Genomic DNA, 22,562 nt, shown 5'->3' with positions numbered 1-22,562 from the left:
TGGAAGAAGCATACATTGTCAGGACGCAGCCATTTCTTATACAATTAAAGGAGAGCTACAGAATTGATTTGTATCAATTCTTTTGGCAACGGTGAGCTCTAAATCGAACATTCCGTTCAGATCCAAGTTGACCAAACACCTTTTGGATGACAATTTTCTTCTACAGGACGCAGCCACGATCGGAATTTTGAAAGAATTGACAAATCTAACGCTCTTGGAAGAAGCAGACATTGTCAGGACGCAGCCATTTCTTATACAATTAAAGGAGAGCTACAGAATTGATTTGTATCAATTCTTTTGGCAACGGTAAGCTCTAAATCGAATATTCCGTTCAGATCCAAGTTGACCAAACACATTTTGGATGGCAATTTTCTTCTACAGGACGCAGCCACGATCGGAATTTTGAAATAATTGGCAAATCTGACGCTCTTGGAAGAAGCATACATTGTCAGGACGCAGCCATTTATCATACAATTAAAGGAGAGCTACAGAATTGATTTGTATCAATTCTTTTGGCAACGGTGAGCTCTAAATCGAACATTCCGTTCAGATCCAAGTAGACCAAACACATTTTGGATGGCAAATATCTTCTACAGGACGCAGCCACGATCGGAATTTTGGAAAAACTGCCAAATCTGACGCTATGGAAGCAGCAGACAGTTTCAGCACACAGCCATTTTCCACACAAATGAAGGAGAGCTACATAATTGATTTGTATCAATTCTTTTGGCAACGGTGAGCTCTAAATCGAACATTCCGTTCAGATCCAAGTTGACCAAACACATTTTGGATGGCAATTTTCTTCTACAGGACGCAGCCACGATCGGAATTTTGAAATAATTGACAAATCTGACGCTCTTGGAAGAAGCATACATTGTTAGGACGCAGCCATTTCTTGTATAATAAAGGAGAGCTACAGAATTTATTTATATTAATTCTTTTGGCAACGGTGAGCTCTAAATCGAACATTCCGTTCAGATCCAAGTTGACCAAACACATTTTGGATGGCAACTTTTTTGTACAGGACGCAGCCACAATGAGAATTTTGAAATAATTGACAAATCTGACGCTCTTGGAAGAAGCAGACATTGTCAGGACGCAGCCATTTCTTATACAATTAAAGGAGAGCTACAGAATTGATTTGTATCAATTCTTTTGGCAACGGTGAGCTCTAAATCGAACATTCCGTTCAGATCCAAGTTGACCAAACACCTTTTGGATGACAATTTTCTTCTACAGGACGCAGCCACGATCGGAATTTTGAAATAATTGACAAATCTAACGCTCTTGGAAGAAGCATACATTGTCAGGACGCAGCCATCTATTATACAATTAAAGAAGAGCTACAGAATTGATTTGTGTCAATTCTTTTGGCAACGGTGAGCTCTAAATCGAACATTCCGTTCAGATCCAAGTTGACCAAACACATTCTGGATGGCAACTTTCTTGTACAGGACGCAGCCACAATAAGAATTTTGAAATAATCGACAAATCTAACGCTCTTGGAAGAAGCATACATTGTCAGGACGCAGTCATTTATTATACAATTAAAGGAGAGCTACAGAATTGATTTGTATCAATTCTTTTGGCAACGGTGAGCTCTAAATCGAACATTCCGTCCAGATCCAAGTTGACCAAACACATTTTGGATGGCAATTTTCTTCTACAGGACGCAGCCACGATCGGAATTTTGAAATAATTGGCAAATCTGACGCTCTTGGAAGAAGCATACATTGTCAGGACGCAGCCATTTATCATACAATTAAAGGAGAGCTACAGAATTGATTTGTATCAATTCTTTTGGCAACGGTGAGCTCTAAATCGAACATTCCGTTCAGATCCAAGTAGACCAAACACATTTTGGATGGCAAATATCTTCTACAGGACGCAGCCACGATCGGAATTTTGGAAAAACTGCCAAATCTGACGCTATGGAAGCAGCAGACAGTTTCAGCACACAGCCATTTTCCACACAAATGAAGGAGAGCTACATAATTGATTTGTATCAATTCTTTTGGCAACGGTGAGCTCTAAATCGAACATTCCGTTCAGATCCAAGTTGACCAAACACATTTTGGATGGCAATTTTCTTCTACAGGACGCAGCCACGATCGGAATTTTGAAATAATTGACAAATCTGACGCTCTTGGAAGAAGCATACATTGTTAGGACGCAGCCATTTCTTGTATAATAAAGGAGAGCTACAGAATTTATTTATATTAATTCTTTTGGCAACGGTGAGCTCTAAATCGAACATTCCGTTCAGATCCAAGTTGACCAAACACATTTTGGATGGCAACTTTTTTGTACAGGACGCAGCCACAATGAGAATTTTGAAATAATTGACAAATCTGACGCTCTTGGAAGAAGCAGACATTGTCAGGACGCAGCCATTTCTTATACAATTAAAGGAGAGCTACAGAATTGATTTGTATCAATACTTTTGGCAACGGTGAGCTCTAAATCGAACATTCCGTTCAGATCCAAGTTGACCATACACATTTTGGATGGCAATTTTCTTCTACAGGATGCAGCCACGATCGGAATTTTGAAATAATTGACAAATCAGTTAAACTATTTTTCTTATCGTTTCATAAAAAAAATATTTATTTTTTATCACACTTAAAACTACACTTTGATTACACTACTTCTTATTGACTACACTTCACTGAAACCTAGAACTGAACTGAACTATTTGATTTGATTTCATTCCCCTTTTATTCTGTCTGAAATGAATCGTTATCTACTGGGATTGTTTTATGTTTAATTTCTCATTCTCTGGGAATGGAATGTTCGTATTAACTTTGGTTTGTGTCTGGGAACGGAATGTTCATGTTTATTATTGATTAATGTTTGGGTTATCGATTTTATTTATAATTGCGAACTCGATGGATGGGCGCGTGGTAGCCTCTATGCGGTAACTCCTCCCCTCCTAAATGACTTTGTCCTCAAAGTCTGATTGGTCTGGAAGACGTTGGCGTATTGAAGTATGTTACGATTTCTTGGAACCTTTCATCGGAGACATCTGGGTATGGTGATTTTGGTAGACTTTCCTTCGGTGCCGTTGGTATTCTTTCGTCAGAGATATCTGCTGATTTTTGTAGATTTTCCTTAGGCGCTGATGGTATTCTGTTGAGAAGCTTGATTTCTACTGATGTATTTTTATGTGTTCTTCTTCTGATTGCGTACAAACCAATTGTTCCTATAATTAAGCAAAGAGTTAAAATGCTCATTGATCCAAAAATGTGAATCTTCCATTTGAATGATTCATTTTGTAGATATACATGTTTCAGCATTGACCTATGTTTAATTGTCAGGTTAGCTAAAATTTCTGGTGGTGGAAGATCAACTATGTTGTTTTCGTTAGCGAGTATTCCTGTTGTTGGTCTAAATGACTTTTTTGTTGTTTCCATCATTGTGTTTAGATATTGAATGTTATCAATAAAAATTTCGCATTGATCGAAATTTATTAAGTATGATCCTTCTAAACGTTGTGTATTATTGCTGCAATTAGATTGAAGGGTTACATTCACATTATTCAAAAGTAATGTTGCTTCGTTGATTCTTTTTATAATTCCGTTGTCGTAAACCTTTTCATAAGTGCAATTTGCATGTTGAAGGTTGATAATATTACTTATGCATTGACTAGTAGGTTTCAATGCTTCAGATTCGCATAGGTAAAACTCATTTTCCTCTTTGCATTGAGTCAGGGTTTCGAAAACATGAGTTTTATTTTTGATGATGTAATTAGATTGGATGTGGATTCTTCTTTCAATCAAAGGATCTACAAATTCATAGTCGAAAATATCCGTTGAAAGTTGTGGAATTTGTAGTATGTAGATAAATTGGGTGTCATTTACAGCGATTTTTGCTACTGCTCTCGTTAATAAGTCTTCAAACGATGAGACAAATATTTGTTGTTGTTTGAGGAAAGTTCGGATTCTCCTGAAATCTTTAATCAAGAATATTTGGCTGCTTGGAATACCGTTTTTCGCTAATAGTATGGCATCTTCAAGGACTTCTAATTGGTGTTGAATGGCATCAATGTTGAGTATAATAGTTAGAAGATTAATTTCGATGGTATGTTGTTGTTTTGATTTGTAGTCCAGTTGTAGTAACTCATTTGTAATGTTGGTAAGATGAATGACTCTGGAGTTAAGTGCTTCATTAAATAGGAATTGCTGGTTGTTGTTGGTAATTAGTTTGTTCATGGTTCCATTGATGATTCTCAGGTCGTCTGCATCTGGAGTTCCTGCTATCCATTTGATGACTGTACCTACGCTGTCCCATCTTTTCCTGCGTTGTTCATGTGGAATAAGCTTGTTATATGTTTGGTATAATAAATTATTTTTATTGATCAGTAATCTATAAAGCTGATTATTGTAAGTATTGTTTTTCACGACATTGTCAAAATTTATTATGATTTCTTCGATATGTTTTATATCTAATGGTTGAACTATTTTAACATCACCAACTTTTATTTTTGCTTTTCCTAATGGTATCACTGCTAAAGGGTTTTTATTAAGGTGGTGAATCTGTACTATTGCATTAGCAAGATGAATTATTAATCTGTAAAATAAAAAGTATATAAAACAATAATTATTCATTTTGAAATTTTTTTCGTAAATTTGCCTTATGAATTTTTCTACCTTGATCATCGATTACATAAGTTTTATAGTTTTCTAACACTTTAATTTTTTTAAATCGTGGCTCTCTTTTTGAGATGGTATTATTTTTTTCAAATGCGTAACTACCAATGGGAAAATCTTTGTATAAAGGATCCATAATTTTTGCATTTTTATCTTGATAAATTTTTATAACTCTATCTAGATTTTCTTGTCTTTTCTTAGCAAAGTCAGCTAAATTTAAATTCTCTGTATTAGTTCCTGTATATATATTTTTTGGTGTATCTTTTATAAAAGAATGTATTGAATTATTATATTTGTGAACAGCTATTTGAATTATTTCTATAATTGATAATTCTGTATGTTCATTTCTAAAACATCTTACAATTTCTCTAATAGTAGAATGGACTCTTTCTATTTGTCCATTTGTTTCTGAGTGGTTTACTGGGGTTTTGAAGATTTGAATTCCTATATTCCTAATTCTTTGTTCTATTACTTCTGAAGTAAACGTTCTTTCATTATCAATAACGATCATGGCTGGAATATCCCAGTCATATAGTAAATCCATGAGTGGTTGTTCAACATCAAGTATTGACCTTAATTTTATAGGTTTTATCTTGACAAATTTTGAAACTTTGTCAATTGATGATCAAAAAATATTATTTTGATTATATGCAAATATATCAATGTGAATAATTTCACCTGGATATTGCGGTATTGGTGTCTTAACTGGTAAATTTGGTTGAGGTTTCCTATCATATTTTTCAATTTTACATATTTCACAAGTGCTAACAAATTGTTTTGTTTTTTTATGCATTCTTGGGAAATAGCAAATTTTAATCAATTGTGCTATATTTTCTTTGACATTTCGATGTGCAAAGTTATGTATATCTTGGATTTTTATAATCCGATCATTCTCATCAGTCACATCTTCTACGATTTTTTGTGAAAATCTGACTTTAATTCTAGCTGGATCATAAGTATCTTTATAAATTTCTTGAATTATTCCCATTATTGGTTCTGTCGTAAGAATTCCATTCAGAACATTAGGAATTAAATATTCTTTAAGTTTACTTTCTAAAAACTGTTTCGAAAAATAAGGTTCATGAAAAGTATGCCTTTTATTTTTACCAAAAACCGTAGTGAAATTATAAAATGATGTATTATCGATTTTAAAAATAAGTTGATTTTTAAAGACATTAATAGGAGATTCTGTAGAAGGGATGTAAGATTGGTCATCATTATCTGATGAATTTAGAGTGGGTGTTAAAGAATTTATTTGATTCAAATCACCTAGTTTTATTCTTGATAAAGCATCTGCAACATTATTAGATGTTCCCTTTTTATAAAAAATTTCGTGATCATGTTCTTCTATGTAAGACTTCCATCGTTTTAATTTTGCATTTAAATTCTTTGGAGATATTGCATATGTTAATGGCATGTGATATGTATATATGTGGATTTTTGCTCCATATATAAAATTTCTGAAATTATTTAAGGCCCAAACTATCTCTTTCTCATTAGTCGCATCTCTAACAGGCTAACATCTCTTTCTCATTACACGGAAAAAAATTGAGTGGTCATCCCAAAGACGCTGTCATGATAATTTTAACATTTCAGCGCAATAGTATTTTCAACCACGAAAAGTTTAACATCGATTTTGTGAAAGTGCGCATGAAACAATATTGAAATTACTATGTACCTGGTAATTTTCGATAACTCTCAATGTTTGTTGTCGAAAATACTATGGTCATGATAATTTCATCATAATTTCTATCACAACTACCGTCCGCATAGTAATTTTGACATTGTGGCACCAATTCATATCAACAAAATACTACGCACATCGTACTTTTGAGAACAAAACATATTTGACTCAAAAACATAAATGCGTATGATAATTTTACTATGGTAAACATTCTTGTTGTTTACACTAATTCAGGATCGTTAATCATCAAACCCGTTTGTAAAAAAAACTAATTTTGAGCTGCTTTATAGTTACATAACTTTGAAAATCATTCCAGAGCATCGGGAGAACACACTAACATTGACCGACGTGTGTCGGAAGTGTGAATTTTCATGTTTCAAATAATGTCATAATGCATGCATGGAAATAAACAAACAAACATACATAGTAATTTTACTATTTAAATCAAGCTCCTCGCTCCTCCTAATCTGTATCACAACACATACTAGTTTCATCATGAAACATATTAATTTTACTAGGGACGAAGTAAAACAATGCATCATTTCATTGACAATTTTACTAAAACGCAGTCGAATTTACTATGCGCAGCCAAATTGAGCACATGGTAAAATAGCTATGCGTAAGGTATTATAAACAACAAAACATATTTGACTCAAAAATATGGTCGCCTGTTGTTCGTTTAAACCACGGATTTAGTAATTTTACTATGCTTTTTTTTTGTGTGTAGTCGCATAGTTTTCCTCACATTTAGATAAAGTTCTGGAAATAAAAGAAATAGGTTTGTCACCATCTTTAGTTTTTTGTGATAAAACTGCTCCAATCGCAACATTGGAAGCGTCTGTTGTAATTACGAAAGGTTCATGGAAATATTAAAACATCATTTGATGTCAAGATATTTTTCAAAGTTATAAAAGCATTAATTGCATGTTGATCTAAAGTTATTAAACATTTTTTGATTCATTTTTAGAAATACGTTTATGACCATTTTCGCCTCTAAGTAAAATTGTCAAAGGTTTTGCTAATTTTGCATAGTCTTTTATAAATCTTCTATAATAACCTGAAAGTCCCAAAAACATTCTCAATTCCTTCAGATTTGTAGGTTGGGGATAATTTTTAATTGCTTCAATTTTTTTAGGGTTAGGCATTAAACCATTTTTTGAAACAATGAATCCTAAAAATTCGACTTCGGTTTTTAAGAATTCCGATTTGTCAGGTTGGATTCGAAAGTTAGCTTTTCGAAGAGTTTTAAATATTGTTCTTATATTTTCCATATGTTCTTCGAATGTTTTCCCAATAATTATTATGTCATCAATATAGACATAACAAATTTTTCCAATGTGTTCTCTTAACACATCAACCATAACCCTCTGAAAAATACTTGGTGCGTTGTTTAATCCAAATGGCATACGCACAAATTCATATTTGTGCTGTTTTCTCAACATCTTTTTCAGCCATTGGAATTTGGTGAAATCCCGATGCTAAATCAATAGTTGTAAAAAATTGGTTTTCTCCTAAATTTGCAAGAACAGTGGAAGTATCAGGGATCGGATATCGATCACTTATTGTTTTGGTATTAAGTTTCCTGAAATCAATTACAAGTCTGTATTTTTTTTTCATTTGATGCATCCATTTTTTTTGGTACAATCCAAATGGGTGAATTATAAGGTGATTTGGAAGGCCTTATAATTCCATCATTTAATAATTTATTTATTTGTTTGGTAACCTCTGTTTTAAGACTTTGGGGATAAGGGTAAGATTTGGAATATATGGGATTGTCATCAATTGTTCGGATTTCTGCTTTTATTTCCGTTGTGAAAGAAAGTTTCTCATCTGGGGGCTGGAACACGTCCTGAAAATCTTCTAAGACGTTATTGAGTTTCTGCTTCTGAAATGATGAAAGATGATTATCTCTTATGGTAATTTTATTTACTTCTTGTAATTTATGTTGCAATAAAGGAATTTCATGATTGTTATTTATAATTAATTTTGCATTTTTTGTGTCGATGATAGCACTAATTTCTCGTAGTGTATCATGACCAATTATAGCGTCAAATGTTTTTAAATTTTTTAAATGGAAAAATTTTACATTTATATCTGAAAATGGTTTAAAAAATTTTGCTTGTGAAAAGGATTTAATTTCTATGTCTCCACCGACAGAAGAAACAAAAAATGGATTTTCAACCTCATGAGATACTGTCGCGTATTTCGGGTGAATATAGTTTTTGTTCGATCCCGTGTCGACTAAAATTTTTAATGGGTTCTCTAATTTACCATAATATAAGAAATATGGTGAAGAGGAATTTATTCTAAAAAATTTAGTTCGGCATTTTGAAATCTTTCAACGTTATATTTATTTTCCTGTTTCTCCCAATTTTTATTATATCTAGTGAAGGATTTGTCATCATAGTTATTATTATATTGTTCAAGGTAATTATCTGTTTCATTTTTATATTTTGTTTTTATGTGAAATTGTTTAGGTCTGTTCACGTAATTGACCTGTTATGACCTGATGGATGAATCTATATCCATAGGTTCAGGTTTTGGCAATCTTTGTTGTTGTGATTGTTGGTGATGTTGTTGGGGTCGATTTGGGTGTTGAGCAAAAGGATTATTTTGCGGTTGATGCTGTCGAGGTGGAAAAGCCGGAAATTGGTATTGTCGATTTGGCTGTTTAAAATCATTATTATGTCCCATTCTAGACGAGTGTCCAAAATTTTGATTGAATCTTGGAGGAATTGGTGGAGAGCTAATTTGTTGATATCCAAAGTTTAGATTTTTTCTAATCTGGTTTCTTTGAATCGGTAAATAATTTCGATTATTAAAACTTTGATTATCTGTTTTAGTTTTAATAAAAGTTTTCCTATATTCAATGTTTTGGTAAGTGATGCAGTACGCATGCCAATGAGTCTGGATCATGATTCTTAAGGAATTTTCCTATTTCACCGTCTAAACCTCTAATAAAAGCATCAATAGCTTTTTTGTTATACATCCCGATCATTGCCCTTGAAGCTTCGGGATGTTTGTATTCCTGGCTCATCTTAATTTGGTTTGCTATAAGAGATAGCAATTTATTAATTTCATCGTAAAATATTTCTAAATTTCTGCCTCTTTGTTGGCAGTTCATTAATTGGTAGTCTAATGTGGTGAGATCCCTTTTCTCGCCATAATATTCTAAAAGAGTTTTCTTTATAAGATGCCAGTTGATGTTGACATCTGAATTTACTAAGGCATTATTGGCCTCTCCTTTAATTTTTCTTCTAAAAGTTGTACAAATAGCATAGAATTTATTTTTTTGATTTACAGTACTTGATGTACTTGGTTGATAAGCTTGGATAAGAGCATCCACGTCTCTTATCCAAATATGTAATTCATCCGGATTCCCGTGGAAATTCGGAATGTCTTTAATGATATCGGGTAATTTTTCAATTGCTGATGAATCAGCTGGTGACCCATCTTCATTGATATAAATTAAAACGGGGTCACTGTAATCAATTAGTTTTACGTTGTTATTAACTGTTGCTTCGAGAACAGCTAATCTCGCTAGAATTTGGGCCACTTCTTCAGCCATTTTATAATTGTTTTCTAAAGAAAGATTTTTAAATTTGATAATAAGGTTATCTATTTTGAAAATTGTTTAAGTAACTTGCTTTAAAATTGAAATAATTTTGTGATATTATTGTTTATTTATTTATTTATTACTATTATTTTTTTTTTAATAATAAAAAAAAATTTTTTACTCACAGAAATATCCTTAATGTGTCGAAGCTTCTAACGGCTGACATCTCATGTAGGGGACCAACGTGCTTAGAAATCCTTCCCAGTGTGGCGACTTTTTTCCTGTTTGCAATGTGCTACTAATGGAGCCTTCCTCCACACGGCTGCTTGTAGCGGTTAGGAGTTCTTTCTTGTTTATCACTTCACTCTTAACGTTGTGATTAAACTTATTTTTTTTACACGCTGGTCCCTATTCGGGCGCCAGTTAAACTATTTTTCTTATCGTTTCATAAAAAAAATATTTATTTTTTATCACACTTAAAACTACACTTAGATTACACTACTTCTTATTGACTACACTTCACTGAAACCTAGAACTGAACTGAACTATTTGATTTGATTTCATTCCCCTTTTATTCTGTCTGAAATGAATCGTTATCTACTGGGATTGTTTTATGTTTAATTTCTCATTCTCTGGGAATGGAATGTTCGTATTAACTTTGGTTTGTGTCTGGGAAAGAAATGTTCATGTTTATTATTGATTAATGTTTGGGTTATCGATTTTATTTATAATTGCAAACTCGATGGATGGGCGCGTGGTAGCCTCTATGCGGTAACTAATCTGACGCTCGTGGAAGATGCATACATTGTCAGGACGCAGCCATTTCTTATACAATTAAAGGAGAGCTACAGAATTGATTTGTTTCAATTCTTTTGGCAACGGTGAGCTCTAAATCGAACATTCCGTTCAGATCCAAGTTGACCAAACACATTTTGGATGGCAACTTTCTTGTACAGGACGCAGCCACAATGAGAATTTTAAAATAATTGGCAAATCTGACGCTCTTGGATAAAGCAGACATTGTCAGGACGCAGCCATGTCTTATACATTTGAAGGACAGCTCCAGAATTGATTTGTGTAAATTCTTTTGGCAACGGTGAGCTCTAAATCGAACATTCCGTTCAGATCCAAGTTGACCAAACACATTTTGGATGGCAATTTTCTTCTACATGACGCAGCTACAATGAGAATTCTGAAATATTGGACAAATCTGACGCTTTTGGAAGAAGCAGACATTGTCAGGACGCAGTCATTTTCTATACAATTGAAAGGGGCTACAGAATTGATTTGTATCAATACTTTTGGCGACGGTGAGCTCTAAATCGAACATTCCGTTCTTATACAAGTTGACCACATTTTGGATGGCAATTTTCTTCTACAGGACGCAGCCACGATCGGAATTTTGAAATAATTTGCAAATCTGACGCTCTTGGAAGAAGCATACATTGTCAGGACGCAGCCATTTCTTATGCAATTAGAGAAGAGCTACAGAATTGATTTGTATCAATTCTTTTGGCAACGGTGAGCTCTAAATCGAACATTCCGTTCATATCCAAGTTGACCAAACACATTTTGGATGGCAACTTTCTTGTACAGGACGCAGCCACAATGAGAATTTTGAAATAATTGACAAATCTGATGCTCTTGGAAGAAGCAGACATTGTCAGGACGCAGCCATTTATTATACAATTAAAGGAGAGCTACAGAATTGATTTGTATGAATTCTTTTGGCAACGGTGAGCTCTAAATCGAACATTCCGTTCAGATCCAAGTTGACCATACACATTTTGGATGGCAATTTGCTTTTACAAACTGCAGCCACGATCGGAATTTTGAAATAATTGACAATTCTGACGCTCTTGGAAGAAGCAGACATTGTCAGGACGCAGCCATTTCTTATACACTTAAAGAAGAGCTACAGAATTGATTTGTATCAATTCTTTTGGCAACGGTGAGCTCTAAATCGAACATTCCGTTCAGATCCAAGTTGACCAAACACCTTTTGGATGACAATTTTCTTCTACAGGACGCAGCCACGATCGGAATTTTGAAATAATTGACAAATCTAACGCTCTTGGAAGAAGCATACATTGTCAGGACGCAGCCATTTCTTATACAATTAAAGGAGAGCTACATAATTGATTTGTATTAATTCTTTTGGCAACGGTGAGCTCTAAATCGAACATTCCGTTCAGATCCAAGTTGACCAAACACATTTTGGATGGCAATTTTCATCTACAGGACACAGCCACGATCGGAATTTTGAAATAATTGACAAATCTGACGCTCTTGGAAGAAGCATACATTGTCAGGACGCAGCCATTTATTATACAATTGAAGGAGAGCTACAGAATTGATTTGTTTCAATTTTTTTGGCAACGGTGAGCTCTTAATCGAACATTCCGTTCAGATCCAAGTTGACCAAACACATTTAGGATAGCAATTTTCTTCTACAGGACGCAGCCACGAACGTAATTTTGAAATAATTGGCAAATCTGACGCTCTTGGAAGAAGCATACATTGTCAGGACGCAGCCATTTCTTATACAATTAAAGGAGAGCTACAGAATTGATTTGAATCAATTCTTTTGGCAACGGTGAGCTCTAAATCGAACATTCCGTTCAGATCCAAGTAGACCAAACAAATTTTGGATGGCAAATATCTTCTACAGGACGCAGCCACGATCGGAATTTTGAAAAAACTGCCAAATCTGACGCTATGGAAGAAGCAGACAGTTTCAACACACAGCCATTTCCCACAAAAATGAAGGAGAGCTACATAATTGATTTGTATCAATACTTTTGGCAACGGTGAGCTCTAAATCGAACATTCCGTTCAGATCCAAGTAGACCAAACACATTTTGGATGGCAAATATCTTCTACAGGACGCAGCCACGATCGGAATTTTGAAATAATTGACAATTCTGACGCTCTTGGAAGAAGCTTACATTGTCAGGACGCAGCTATTTCTTGTACAGTTAAAGAAGAGCTACAGAATTGATTTGTATTAATTCTTTTGGCAACGGTGAGCTCTAAATCGAACATTCCGTTCAGATCCAAGTTGACCAAACAACTTTTGGATGACAATTTTCTTCTACAGGACGCATCCACGATCGGAATTTTGAAATAATTGACAAATCTGACGCTCTTGGAAGAAGCAGACATTGTCAGGACGCAGCCATTTCTTATACAATTAAAGGAGAGCTACAGAATTGATTTGTATCAATTCTTTTGGCAACGGTGAGCTCTAAATCGAACATTCCGTTCAGATCCAAGTTGACCAAACACCTTTTGGATGACAATTTTCTTCTACAGGACGCAGCCACAATCGGAATTTTGAAATAATTGACAAATCTAACGCTCTTGGAAGAAGCATACATTGGCAGGACGCAGCCATTTCTTATACAATTAAAGGAGAGCTACAGAATTGATTTGTATCAATTCTTTTGGCAACGGTGAGCTCTAAATCGAACATTCCGTTCAGATCCAAGTTGACCAAACACCTTTTGGATGACAATTTTCTTCTACAGGACGCAGCCACAATCGGAATTTTGAAATAATTGACAAATCTGACGCTCTTGGAAGAAGCATACATTGTCATGACGCAGCCATTTATTATACAATTAAAGGAGAGCTACAGAATTGATTTGTATCAATTCTTTTGGCAACGGTGAGCTGTAAATCGAATATTCCGTTCAGATCCAAGTTGACCTAACACATTTTGGATGGCAAATATCTCCTACAGGACGCAGCCACGATCGGAATTTTGAAAAAACTGCCAAATCTGACGCTATGGAAGAAGCAGATAGTTTCAGCACACAGCCATTTTCCACACAAATGAAGGAGAGCTACATAATTGATTTGTATCAATTTTTTTGGCAACGGTGAGCTCTAAATCGAACATTCCGTCCAGATCCAAGTTGACCAAACACATTTTGGATGACAATTTTCTTCTACAGGACGCAGCCACGATCGGAATTTTGAAATAATTGACAAATCTGACGCTCTTGGAAGAAGCATACATTGTCAGGACGCAGCCATTTCTTGTATAATTAAAGGAGAGCTACAGAATTAATTTGTATCAATTCTTTTGGCAACGGTGAGCTCTAAATCGAACATTCCGTTCAGATCCAAGTTGACCAAACACATTTTGGATGGCAACTTTCTTGTACAGGACGCAGCCACAATGAGAATTTTGAAATAATTGACAAATTTGACGCTCTTGGAAGAAGCAGACATTGTCAGGACGCAGCCATTTATTATACAATTAAAGGAGAGCTACAGAATTTATTTGTATCAATTCTTTTGGCAACGGTGAGCTCTAAATCGAACATTCCGTTCAGATCCAAGTTGACCAAACACATTTTGGATGGCAATTTCCTGCTACATGACGCAGCCACAATGAGAATTCTGAAATAATGGACAAATCTGACGCTTTTGGAAGAAGCAGACGTAGTCAGGACGCAGTCATTTTCTATACAATTGAAGGGGGCTACAGAATTGATTTGTATCAATACTTTTGGCGACGGTGAGCTCTAAATCGAACATTCCGTTCTTATACAAGTTGACCACATTTTGGATGGCAATTTTCTTCTACAGGACGCAGCCACGATCGGAATTTTGAAACAATTGACAAATCTGACGCTCTTGGAAGAAGCATACATTTTCAGGACGCAACAATTTCTTATACAATTAAAGCAGAGCTACAGAATTGATTTGTATCAATTCTTTTGGCAACGGTGAGCTCTAAATCGTACATTCCGTTCAGATCCAAGTTGACCAAACACATTCTGGATGGCAATTTTCTTCTACAAACTGCAGCCACGATCGGAATTTTGAAATAATTGACAAATGTGACGCTCTTGGAAGAAGCATACATTGTCAGGACGCAGCCATTTCTTATTTAATTGACGGTGAGCTCTAAATCGAACATTCCGTTCAGATCCAAGTTGACCATACACATTTTGGATGGCAATTTTCTTCAACAAACTGCAGCCACGATCGGAATTTTGAAATAATTGACAATTCTGACGCTCTTGGAAGAAGCAGACATTGTCAGGACGCAGCCATTTCTTATACAATTAAAGAAGAGCTACAGAATTGATTTGTATCAATTCTTTTGGCAACGGTGAGCTCTAAATCGAACATTCCGTTCAGATCCAAGTTGACAAAACACATTTTTGATGGCAATTTTCTTCTACAGGACGCAGCCACGATCGGAATTTTGAAATAATTGGCAAATCTGACGCTCTTGGAAGAAGCATACATTGTCAGGACGCAGCCATTTATTATACAATTAAAGGAGAGCTACAGAATTGATTTGTATCAATTCTTTTGGCAACGGTGAGCTCTAAATCCAACATTCCGTTCAGATCCAAGTAGACCAAACACATTTTGGATGGCAAATATCTTCTACAGGACGCAGCTACGATCGGAATTTTGAAAAAACTGCCAAATCTGACGCTATGGAAGAAGCAGACATTGTCAGGACGCAGCCATTTATTATACAATTAAAGGAGAGCTACAGAATTGATTTGTATCATTTTTTTTTGGCAACGGTGAGCTCTAAATCGAACATTCCGCTCAGATCCAAGTTGACCAAACACCTTTTGGATGACAATTTTCTTCTACAGGACGCATCCACGATCGGAATTTTGAAATAATTGAACAATCTGACGCTCTTGGAAGAAGCAGACATTGTCAGGACGCAGCCAATTCTTATACAATTAAAGGAGAGCTACAGAATTGATTTGTATCAATTCTTTTGGCAACGGTGAGCTCTAAATCAAACATTCCGTTCAGATCAAAGTTGACCAAACACATTTTGGATGGCAACTTTCTTGTACAGGACGCAGCCACAATGAGAATTTTGAAGTAATTGACAAATCTAACGCTCTTGGAAGAAGCATACATTGTCAGGACGCAGCCATTTCTTATAAAATTAAAGGAGAGCTACAGAATTGATTTGTATCAATTCTTTTGGCAACGGTGAGCTCTAAATCGAACATTCCGTTCAGATCCAAGTTGACCAAACACCTTTTGGATGACAATTTTCTTCTACAGGACGCAGCCACGATCGGAATTTTGAAATAATTGACAAATCTAACGCTCTTGGAAGAAGCATACATTGTCAGGACGCAGCCATTTCTTATACAATTAAAGGATAGCTACAGAATTGATTTGTATCAATTCTTTTGGCGACGGTGAGCTCTAAATCGAACATTCCGTTCAGATCCAAGTTGACCAAACACATTTTGGATGGCAATTTTCTTCTACAGGACGCAGCCACGATCGGAATTTTGAAATAATTGGCAAATCTGACGCTCTTGGAAGAAGCATACATTGTCAGGACGCAGCCATTTATTATACAATTAAAGGAGAGCTACAGAATTGATTTGTATCTATTCTTTTGGCAACGGTGAGCTCTAAATCGAACATTCCGTTCAGATCCAAGTTGACCAAACACCTTTTGGATGACAATTTTCTTCTACAGGACGCAGCCACGATCGGAATTTTGAAATAATTGACAAATCTAACGCTCTTGGAAGAAGCAGACATTGTCAGGACGCAGCCATTTATTATACAATTAAAGGAGAGCTACAGAATTGATTTGTATCATTTTTTTTTGGCAACGGTGAGCTCTAAATCGAACATTCCGTTCAGATCCAAGTTGACCAAACACTTTTTGGATGACAATTTTCTTCTACAGGACGCAGCCACGATCGGAATTTTGAAATAATTGACAAATCTAACGCTCTTGGAAGAAGCAGACATTGTCAGGACGCAGCCATTTATTATACAATTAAAGGAGAGCTACAGAATTGATTTGTATCATTTTTTTTGGCAACGGTGAGCTCTAAATCGAACATTCCGTTCAGATCCAAGTTGACCAAACACATTTTGAATGGCAATTTTCTTCTACAGGACGCAACCACGATCGGAATTTTGAAATAATTGGCAAATCTGACGCTCTTGGAAGAGGCATACATTGTCATGACGCAGCCATTTCTTATACAATTGAAGGAGAGCTACAGAATTGATTTGTATCAATTCTTTGGCAACGGTGAGCTCTAAATCGAACATTTCGTTCAGATCCAATTTGACCAAACACATTTTGGATGGCTAATATCTTCTACAGGAAGCAGCTACGATCGGAATTTTGAAAAAACTGCCAAATCTGACGCTATGGAAGAAGCAGACAGTTTCAGCACACAGCCATTTTCCACACAAATGAAGGAGAGCTACATAATTGATTTGTATCAATACTTTTGGCAACGGTGAATTGCCGGTGAATTCTTTTGGCAACGGTGAGCTCTAAATCGAACATTCCGTTCAGATCCAAGTTGACCAAACACCTTTTGGATGACAATTTTCTTCTACAGGACGCAGCCCCGATCGGAATTTTGAAATAATTGATAAATCTAACGCTCTTGGAAGAAGCATACATTGTCAGGGCGCTGCCATTTCTTATAAAATTAAAGGAAAGCTACAGAATTGATTTGTATCAATTCTTTTGGCAACGGTGAGCTCTAAATCGAACATTCCGTTCAGATCCAAGTTGACCAATCACATTTTGGATGGCAACTTTCTTGTACAGGACGCATTCACAATGAGAATTTTGAAATAATTGACAAATCTGACGCTCTTGGAAGAAGCAGACATTGTCAGGACGCAGCCATTTCTTATACAATTGAAGGAGAGCTACAGAATTGATTTGTATCTATTCTTTTGGCAACGGTGAGCTCTAAATCGAACATTCCGTTCAGATCCAAGTTGACCAATCACATTTTGGATGGCAACTTTCTTGTACAGGACGCAGCCACAATGAGAATTTTGAAATAATTGACAAATCTAACGCTCTTGGAAGAAGCATACATTGTCAGGACGAAGCCATTTCTTATACAATTAAAGGAGAGCTACAGAATTGATTTGTATCAATTCTTTTGGCAACGGTGAGCTCTAAATCGAACATTCCGTTCAGATCCAAGTTGACCAAACACATTTTGGATGGCAACTTTCTTGTACAGGACGCAGCCACAATGAGAATTTTTGAAATAATTGACAAATCTAACGCTCTTGGAAGAAGCATACATTGTCAGGACGCAGCCATTTCTTATACAATTAAAGGAGAGCTACAGAATTGATTTGTATCATTTTTTTTTGGCAACGGTGAGCTCTAAATCGAACATTCCGTTCAGATCCAAGTTGACCAAACACATTTTGGATGGCAATTTTCTTCTACAGGACGCAGCCACGATCGGAATTTTGAAATAATTGGCATATCTGACGCTCTTGGAAGAAGCATACATTGTCAGGACGCAGCTATTTCTTATACAATTGAAGGAGAGCTACATAATTGATTTGTATCAATACTTTTGGCAACGGTGAATTGCCGGTGAATTCTTTTGTCAACGGTGAGCTCTAAATCGAACATTCCGTTCAGATCCAAGTTGACCAAACACCTTTTGGATGACAATTTTCTTCTACAGGACGCAGCCACGATCGGAATTTTGAAATAATTGACAAGTCTAACGCTCTTGGAAGAAGCATACAATGGCAGGACGCAGCCATTTCTTATACAATTAAAGGAGAGCTACAGAATTGATTTGTATCAATTCTTTTGGCAACGGTGAGCTCTAAATCGAACATTCCGTTCAGATCCAAGTTGACCAAACACCTTTTGGATGACAATTTTCTTCTACAGGACGCAGCCACGATCGGAATTTTGAAATAATTGACAAATCTAACGCTCTTGGAAGAAGCATACATTGTCAGGACGCAGCCATTCATTATACAATTAAAGGAGAGCTACAGAATTGATTTGTATCATTTTTTTTTGGCAACGGTGAGCTCTAAATCGAACATTCCGTTCAGATCCAAGTTGACCAAACACATTTTGGATGGCAATTTTCTTCTACAGGACGCAGCCACGATCGGAATTTTGAAATAATTGGCAAATCTGACGCTCTTGGAAGAAGCATACATTGTCAGGACGCAGCCATTTCTAATACAATTGAAGAAGAGCTACAGAATTTTCTTCAACAGGACGCAGCCACGATCGGAATTTTGAAATAATTTGCAAAATCTGACGCTCTTGGAAGAAGCATACATTGGCAGGACGCAGCCATTTCTTATACAATTAAAGGAGAGCTACAGAATTGATTTGTATCAATTCTTTTGGCAACGGTGAGCTCTAAATCGAACATTCCGTTCAGATCCAAGTTGACCAAACACATTTTGGATGGCAACTTTCTTGTACAGGACGCAGCCACAATGAGAATTTTGAAATAATTGACAAATCTGACGCTCTTGGAAGAAGCAGACATTGTCAGGACGCAGCCATTTCTTATACAATTAAAGGAGAGCTACAGAATTGATTTGTATCTATTCTTTTGACAACGGTGAGCTCTAAATCGAACATTCCGTTCAGATCCAAGTTGACCAAACACATTTGGATGGAAATTTTCTTCTACAGGATGCAGCCACGATCGGAATTTTGAAATAATTGACAAATCTGACGCTCGTGGAAGAGGCATACATTTTCAGGACGAAGCCATTTCTTATACAATTAAAGGAGAGCTACAGAATTGATTTGTATCAATTCTTTTGGCAACGGTGAGCTCTAAATCGAACATTCCGTTCAGATCCAAGTTGACCAAACACATTTTGGATGGCGAATATCTTCTTTAGGACGCAGCCACGATCGGAATTTTGAAAAAAACTGACAAATCTGACGCAGCCATTTCTTATACAATTGAAGGAGAGCTACAGAATTGATTTGTATCAATTCTTTTGGCAACGGTGAGCTCTAAATCGAACATTCCGTTCAGATCCAAGTTGACCAAACACCTTTTGGATGACAATTTTCTTCTACAGGACGCAGCCACGATCGGAATTTTGAAATAATTGACAAATCTAACCCTCTTGGAAGAAGCATACATTGTCAGGACGCAGCCATTTGTTATACAATTAAAGGAGAGCTACAGAATTGATTTGTATCAATTCTTTTGGCAACGGTGAGCTCTAAATCGAAAATTCCGTTCAGATCCAAGTTGACCAAACACCTTTTGGATGACAATTTTCTTCTACAGGACGCAGCCACGATCGGAATTTTGAAATAATTGACAAGTCTAACGCTCTTGGAAGAAGCATACATTGGCAGGACGCAGCCATTTATCATACAATTAAAGGAGAGCTACAGAATTGATTTGTATCAATTCTTTTGGCAACGGTGAGCTCTAAATCGAACATTCCGTTCAGATCCAAGTTGACCAAACACCTTTTGGATGACAATTTTCTTCTACAGGACGCAGCCACGAACGGAATTTTGAAATAATTGACAAATCTAACGCTCTTGGAAGAAGCATACATTGGCAGGACGCAGCCATTTCTTATACAATTAAAGGAGAGCTGCAGAATTGATTTGTATCAATTCTTTTGGCAACGGTGAGCTCTAAATCGAACATTCCGTTCAGATCCAAGTTGACCAAACACATTTTGGATGGCAATTTTCTTCTACAGGATGCAGCCATGATCGGAATTTTGAAAAAACTGCTAAATCTGACGCTCTTGGAAGAAGCAGACATTGGCAGGACGCAGCCATTTCTTATTTAATTAAAGGAGAGCTACAGAATTGATTTGTATCAATTCTTTTGGCAACGGTGAGCTCTAAATCGAACATTCCGTTCAGATCCAAGTTGACCAAACACATTTTGGATGGCAATTTTCATCTACAGGACGCAGCCACGATCGAAATTTTGAAATAATTGACAAATCTGACGCTCTTGGAAGAAGCATACATTGTCAGGACGCAGCCATTTCTAATACAATTGAAGAAGAGCTACAGAGTTTTCTTCAACAGGACGCAGCCACGATCGGAATTTTGAAATAATTGGCAAATCTGACGCTCTTGGATAAAGCAGACATTGTCAGGACGCAGCCATGTCTTATACATTTGAAGGACAGCTCCAGAATTGATTTGTGTAAATTCTTTTGGCAACGGTGAGCTCTAAATCGAACATTCCGTTCAGATCCAAGTTGACCAAACACATTTTGGATGGCAATTTTCTTCTACATGACGCAGCTACAATGAGAATTCTGAAATAATGGACAAATCTGACGCTTTTGGAAGAAGCAGACATTGTCAGGACGCAGTCATTTTCTATACAATTGAAAGGGGCTACAGAATTGATTTGTATCAATACTTTTGGCGACGGTGAGCTCTAAATCGAACATTCCGTCCTTATACAAGTTGACCACATTTTGGATGGCAATTTTCTTCTACAGGACGCAGCCACGATCGGAATTTTGAAATAATTTGCAAATCTGACGCTCTTGGAAGAAGCATACATTGGCAGGACGCAGCCATTTCTTATACAATTAAAGGAGAGCTACAGAATTGATTTGTATCAATCCTTTTGTCAACGGTGAGCTCTAAATCGAACATTCCGTTCAGATCCAAGTTGACCATACACATTTTGGATGGCAATTTTCTTCTACAGGATGCAGCCACGATCGGAATTTTTAAATAATTGACAAATCTGACGCTCGTGGAAGAGGCATACATTTTCAGGACGAAGCCATTTCTTATACAATTAAAGGAGAGCTACAGAATTGATTTGTATCAATTCTTTTGGCAACGGTGAGCTCTAAATCGAACATTCCGTTCAGATCCAAGTTGACCAAACACATTTTGGATGGCAAATATCTTCTTTAGGACGCAGCCACGATCGGAATTTTGAAATAATTGACAAATCTGACGCAGCCATTTCTTATACAATTGAAGGAGAGCTACAGAATTGATTTGTATCAATTCTTTTGGCAACGGTGAGCTCTAAATCGAACATTCCGTTCAGATCCAAGTTGACCAAACACCTTTTGGATGACAATTTTTTTCTACAGGACGCAGCCACGATCGGAATTTTGAAATAATTGACAAATCTAACGCTTTTGGAAGAAGCATACATTGTCAGGACGCAGCCATTTGTTATACAATTAAAGGAGAGCTACAGAATTGATTTGTATCAATTCTTTTGGCAACGGTGAGCTCGAAATCGAACATTCCGTTCAGATCCAAGTTGACCAAACACCTTTTGGATGACAATTTTCTTCTACAGGACGCAGCCAAGATCGGAATTTTGAAATAATTGACAAATCTAACGCTCTTGGAAGAAGCATACATTGGCAGGACGCAGCCATTTCTTATACAATTAAAAGAGAGCTACAGAATTGATTTGTATCAATTCTTTTGGCAACGGTGAGCTCTAAATCGAACATTCCGTTCAGATCCAGGTTGACCAAACACATTTTGGATGGCAATTTTCATCTACAGGACGCAGCCACGATCGGAATTTTGAAAAAACTGCTAAATCTGACGCTCTTGGAAGAAGCAGACATTGGCAGGACGCAGCCATTTCTTACACAATTGAAGAAGAGCTACAGAATTTTCTTCAACAGGACGCAGCCACGATCGGAATTTTGAAATAATTGACAAATCTGACGCTCTTGAAAGAAGCATACATTGTCAGGACGCAGCCATTTCTTATACAATTAAAGGAGAGCTACAGAATTGATTTGTATCAATTCTTTTGGCAACGGTGAGCTCTAAATCGAACATTCCGTTCAGATCCAAGTTGACCAAACACCTTTTGGATGACAATTTTCTTCTACAGGA

At 36.3% G+C, this 22,562-nt stretch overlaps 1 protein-coding gene across 1 annotated transcript; it reads right to left on the bottom strand.

Moving 5' to 3' along the window:
* Positions 1-2,689: 2,689 nt before the first annotated feature.
* Positions 2,690-10,140, bottom strand: LOC129757726 (uncharacterized). The gene is made up of 2 exons (XM_055755015.1): positions 10,075-10,140; positions 2,690-4,296 (listed from the first exon to the last, which is right to left on the bottom strand). Exons 1-2 carry the CDS (start codon positions 10,113-10,115, stop codon positions 2,949-2,951), a joined length of 1,389 nt encoding a protein of 462 aa, XP_055610990.1. The 5' UTR covers positions 10,116-10,140; the 3' UTR covers positions 2,690-2,948.
* Between the last annotated feature and the right edge of the window lie 12,422 nt (positions 10,141-22,562).

The sequence above is a fragment of the Uranotaenia lowii genome, chromosome 3, assembly GCF_029784155.1.
Source record: "Uranotaenia lowii strain MFRU-FL chromosome 3, ASM2978415v1, whole genome shotgun sequence".
NCBI lineage: Eukaryota > Metazoa > Arthropoda > Insecta > Diptera > Culicidae > Uranotaenia > Uranotaenia lowii.
Note: the sequence above shows the minus strand (reverse complement) of the source record. Positions and strands in the feature narration are given on the sequence as shown.

Bases quoted from the DNA above. Each gene is read 5' to 3' on its own strand.
- LOC129757726 (XM_055755015.1), bottom strand. From the start codon at position 10,115: ATGTCAGCCGTTAGAAGCTTCGACACATTAAGGATATTTCT. The intron at 4,297-10,074 runs GTGAGTAAAAAA...TGAACAACGCAG, and splicing joins GACACATTAAGGATATTTCT to GAAAAGATGGGACAGCGTAG.